Raw genomic sequence first — 5,466 nt, forward strand, 5'->3', positions numbered from 1 at the left:
ACACATGCTGTGTGTAGTTTCATAAATGTGATGTGTGGTCTTTGTGCTCTTGCAGCTGGACTTTTTCTGTTGCCTCATCTTCATGAGAATATGTGGTTCATATGAGAGAGCTAAACATCTTTGGTGTTTCAGTGAAGTTCGTGTGTGTTCTTTGTGCTCTTGCAGCTGGACTTTTTCTGTTGCCTCACCTTCATGAGAATATGTGGTTCATATGAGAGAGCTAAACATCTTTGGTGTTTCAGTGAAGTTCAAACCATGTACAAAATAGAATTATATTTTCTCCTTTCTTACACCAGTCTACATTGTACTTTTCTTTAAATTAATTCATCTAACCCATTATGTCAGGTATGTATTTACACATATGTCTTTATACCACACTATAAGCTCCTTGGAGGAACAGACTTTTATTCATAGCCATAAGGATGGTTCTCAAACTATAATGTAACCATTTTAATAGCATTTGTAGTAGTTAATAAATTATTACAAGATAGTGTATTTCCACTGAGTACAAAGAAGCTGCATCTTATATAAGATACATATGACATGTGCACACACACACACAGAATTGTGCACTCCCAGATTCCTGTTTTGTGACCCAGGGCTGGTGACATCAATTGAGGATAAATATGCCATTACAGGGATTGGTGTCATTTGATGATGTGGCTGTGAACTTCACCTGGGAGGAGTGGCAGGACCTGGATGATGCTCAGAGGGCCTTATACAGGGATGTGATGCTGGAGACCTACAGCAGCCTGGTGTTGTTGGGTGAGTGAAACTCCCCAGTAAGTCCCAGGTATGAGACTTTCTTCCTTTTTAGTATATATGTATATATAGAAACCATTTATAAGGTTTAATGGTATTTAGGTAAGATTGCATCTCACTAAGAATGAGTCTTACCTCTTTCTCACAGAAGGTTCGAGTTGGCCCCTTCATTGCAAAGCTCCTGCTGATGAGTTCTTGTCATCCTCCCAGGGATCTGATTTAGCAATTTTAGAAAGTCCTGCATTATTTTCCATGAACAGGACACAGCATTACCAAACCTGAGGTGATTTTCAAGTTGGAGCAAGGAGCAGAATCATGGATGGTAGAAGAACCCCCAAGCCAGAGCCTCTCAGGTCAGTCAGCACATACTGGGCAGGGAGGCCGGGAAGAATACATTCCAGAAGGCTGTCAGCAGTGTACAGCTATTTCTCCCAATGTGTCCCAGGTCCCAGACCAAAGGACAGCCAATCTGCATGCAGCAAGTTCATGCCTTATCTAATCTCCAAAGAGGGCTCTCACATAAATATCCGCACATTTTATTTTTCTGAATTTCTTAAAATTTTACCTGAAATCTAATCCCTACCTTTCTCTTCTTAGACATTTTTCTTTACTATTCACTTTCTCAGTATTCTCAGTTGTACCCCTTTACTCCATTTTCATGCACATTTTTTTCAGAATGCATCAGTTCATTCTTTGTTGCTTATAACAGAATACCTGAAACTGGGTAAATTATAACAAAACAAAATGTATTTTTCATGGTTCTGGAGATTAAGAACTCCATGCTCCAGGGGCCATATCTGGTGAGGGCCTTCTTTCTGGTGGAGACTCTCTGCAGAGTCCTGAGTCCACATGCCTTCTCCCTCTTATGAAGCCATCTGTCTACTTATGGATAACCCATTGAACCATTAAGCCATTATGCCATTAATGCATTTGTTCGTTCGTGGGAGCACAGCCCTCACTATCCATTCACCTCCCCAAAGCCTCACTTTTCAAATACCATACTTGGATTTCCCACCCTCTTAACATAGTTACAATGGAGATCAAGCTTCACTATGAGTTTTTGGGGGACCATCAAAGTATAGCACAGACACTTATTCATACACTTATTTATTCTTTCAACACATCTTCATCAAGCAGGTTTTAAGCACTGGTACTTTTATAGTTGTAGTTACAATAGCAGTGATCTAAATAATGTTTTTCATTCATTGACTTTACATTCTAATGAGAGAGAAAAACAAGAAAACAATATACTTCAAGTAGTTGTATAAAAATTACAAGGAATATTTAACCAGAGAGAGTGAAAAATGAGATGGAATTTAGAAAGGATGTTCAGAGAAGGCAATTTTAGGAAGATTATTGTTTACTTTGGCATAGCACCAGTTTAAGAGAACTTTTTCCCTTTTTTTTTTTTTAAGATGACCGGTAAGGGGATCTTAACCCTTGACTTGGTGTTGTCAGCGTGGGAAGAAAAGCCATATACTTATAAGACTAATACCTATTATTGATTTTTATAAATTCCAATGCCACTAGGATTGGACCAAACCTTTTTACCTTTACATGAGCTTTCTTAGATTGGTTATTTTGTTTTCATTTTACATGTCAACAAAGTTGATGACCTAATTGAAAGGAAGCAAGAAAGTCATGGTATACATTTGTGGCAAGGTGTACACCAACAGTGACACATCAACTGACGAGAAATTTGAGTTAGGAAAAACATTTTATTTTAGCTCAAACCATATTTCAGATCTGATTATAAATAATGAAAACTATTCAAGAATGAGGTCTGAGGAGTTAAATGTATGTCAGAATGCACTTTATCCTACAGAGCCTGATGAGATGCGTGCTGGAGAGAAAAATGATGAACATCATATAACTGGGAAATCATGCAGACATCATGGGCATCTTAGTCAACCCAACAAGATTCACACTGGGCAGCAGCCTTTTGAACGCAGAGGAGACGAGAAAGCCTTCAACACAGAGACAATATTATTTACACGTGAGAAGGTTCATATGGGAGAGACATTCTGTAAATATGATAAATATGGAAAAACCTGTAATAAGTCAGCTCTCATTGCCCAAGAGATAACTCAGGTAGGGAATAAAACTTTTCAATGTGATGTAAGTGGGAAAATGACCTGTAAAAATTCTAAACTCGCTAAACATCAGAAAAGAAATACAGAAGAGAAACCCTACAATTGTACTAAATGTGAGAAGTCTTTCATTAAGGAATCATACCTCACTACACATCAGAGAACACATACAGGGAAGAAGCCCTATCTGTGTAATGACTGTGGAAAAATCTTTCATAAGAAGTCACTCCTTAGCAGACATCAGAGAATTCACACAGGTGAGAAACCATATGAATGTTATATATGTGGAAAAACTTTTCAACAGAAGTCACACCTCAGTGTGCATCAGAGAATTCACACAGGTGAGAAACCTTTTGAATGTAGAGAATGTGGAAAAACCTTTCTTCGGAAGGCACACCTCAGCAGGCATCAGAGAATTCACACAGGTGATAAACCATATGCATGTAAAGAATGTGGAAAAACCTTTCACCAGAAATCAGAGCTCAGTGTTCATCAGAGAATTCACACAGGAGAGAAACCCTTTAAATGTAATGAATGTGGAAAACGCTTTTACCAGAAGTCACAGCTCAGTATACATCAGAGAATCCACACAGGTGAGAAGCCCTTTGAGTGTAATGAATGTAGAAAAACCTTTCATCAGAAGTCACACCTCAGGGTGCATCAGAGAATTCACACAGGTGAAAGGCCCTATGAATGTAATGAATGTAGAAAAACTTTTCACCGTAATTCAGACCTGAGCAGGCATCAGATAATTCACACAGGTGAGAAACCACATGAATGTAAAGAATGTAGAAAAACTTTCTACAGTAAATCACAACTCAATGTACATCAGAGAATTCACACATTTGAGAAACTATATGAATGTATAGAATGTGGGAAGTCTTTCTACAGTAAATCAAAACTCAATGTTCATCAGAGAACTCACACAGGTGAGAAACCATATGAATGTAAAGAATGTAGGAAAGCTTTCTACAGTAAGTCAAAACTCAATGTACATCAGAGAATTCATACTGGTGAGAAACCCTTTGAATGTAAACAGTGTAGAAAATCTTTTAACCAAATGTCACACCTGAGAAGCCATCAGAGTACTCACACTGGTGAGAAACCATATGAATGTAAAGATTGTGGAAAAGCTTTTACTCAGAAGTCACACCTCAGCAGGCATCAAAGAATTCACAAAAGTGAGAAACCATATAAATGTAAAGACTACAGGAAAATTTTCTACAGTAAATCAGTCCTCACTAAACATCAGAATTCACAGAGATGAGAAAACACATTAATGTAATGACTGTGGGAAAATATTTTCACAGAAGTCAGCCCTCATTGACAGAGAATTCACACATGGGAAGTACCTGTGCAATGAGGATGGAAAAACCTTTTGCCAAAATTCACACCTCAAGAGACATCACAGAAAACAAAAACCCTATGTATTTCCAACTGTCTCTCAGTATTCAAAGAAGATTGTTTCCAGGATTCCCTGCAAACACCAAAATTTGTGGATGCTCAAGTCCCTTCTGTAAAGTAGTATAGTATTTGTCATATGCTTTACATCTTGACTAGATTACTTGTAATACTGAATACTACACAAAAACTATGTAAATAGTTGTTATACTATGGTTTTTTATGTGTATAATTGTATTGTTATATTTTACTTTTTATCTTTTTAAATGTTTTTGATTCATGGTTGGTTGAATCAGCAGATGTGGCACCCACAGGTATGTAAGGCTAACTATAATGAGTGTGGCCACATCGTTTGTCAGAAATCACACCACAGGAGGCTTCAGAGAATCTGCACAGGGAGAAATCCTGTATGGTGGACAGAGGCTGTGTATTTTCCCAAATCCTCTCTCTTTTCTCTTGTACACCCAGATTGCATACTCAGCCTCTTGTTATTGTGTGTGGGACCATGTAGGTGACTCTGTTCAGGGGAATATGACACAAGTAGTGAACATACTTCCAGGCCTGGCAACATAACATTGTCCATGTGGCTTCCCTGATTTCTTATGCCCTCTGGGACTGAAGTGCCACTGACCCTCTTGGTGGCCTTGGGAGCCATAGATGAGAGAAGGCCACCATGACAATGCAGAAGGTATTGATAGAAGAGAACAGAGATCTTCCTACACTTCTGTCCCCAAACCTCCATTTGTACTTGCATGAATGAGAAATAAATATTTCGTCTGTTTAGCCATGGTATGTGTGGTCCCATTTGCATTACAGCACAAGCAGCCCACTGTAGCTAATTCACTTTATAAACCTTCTGAGAGAAGTCACTAGTCCTTGTCCATCAGAAGATTCACACAGGAGAAAGTCCTGTTATCTTGTATCAAGTCAGTTTATGGAAAAATTAAAATATGGAGAGAAACAGCACAACAAATAAGTAATATCTTACCAGGCAGGGACAGCTCCCTGTGCTGGCCAGCTGCCAAAAATACAAAATAAGGCAAAACGTCAGTTATGTATTTTGTTATTGATGGACAAACTACACACAACCTCACATTATATGTATTTTTTTCCTCAGTGAACTAGTGGGGACTACAGCATGGAAATAACTGGCTTTGAATTCTCTGCTCACTGATTCTATTTTTAATTCTATGAGTCTAATTTTTTTTAATAC

The 5,466-nt window shown here is 38.2% G+C and overlaps 1 protein-coding gene across 1 annotated transcript; it reads left to right on the forward strand.

The window, feature by feature from the left end:
• Window positions 1-626: 626 nt before the first annotated feature.
• On the forward strand, window positions 627-4,468 carry LOC103599809 (zinc finger protein 25-like). The gene is given in 4 exon segments (XM_008583981.1): window positions 627-765; window positions 1,023-1,115; window positions 2,588-4,100; window positions 4,102-4,468. Coding segments are annotated over 4 exon segments (2,016 nt in total). The 3' UTR covers window positions 4,373-4,468.
• The last annotated feature ends 998 nt before the right edge of the window (window positions 4,469-5,466 follow it).

Source organism: Galeopterus variegatus, unplaced genomic scaffold (assembly GCF_000696425.1).
Source record: "Galeopterus variegatus unplaced genomic scaffold, G_variegatus-3.0.2 Scaffold3110, whole genome shotgun sequence".
NCBI lineage: Eukaryota > Metazoa > Chordata > Mammalia > Dermoptera > Cynocephalidae > Galeopterus > Galeopterus variegatus.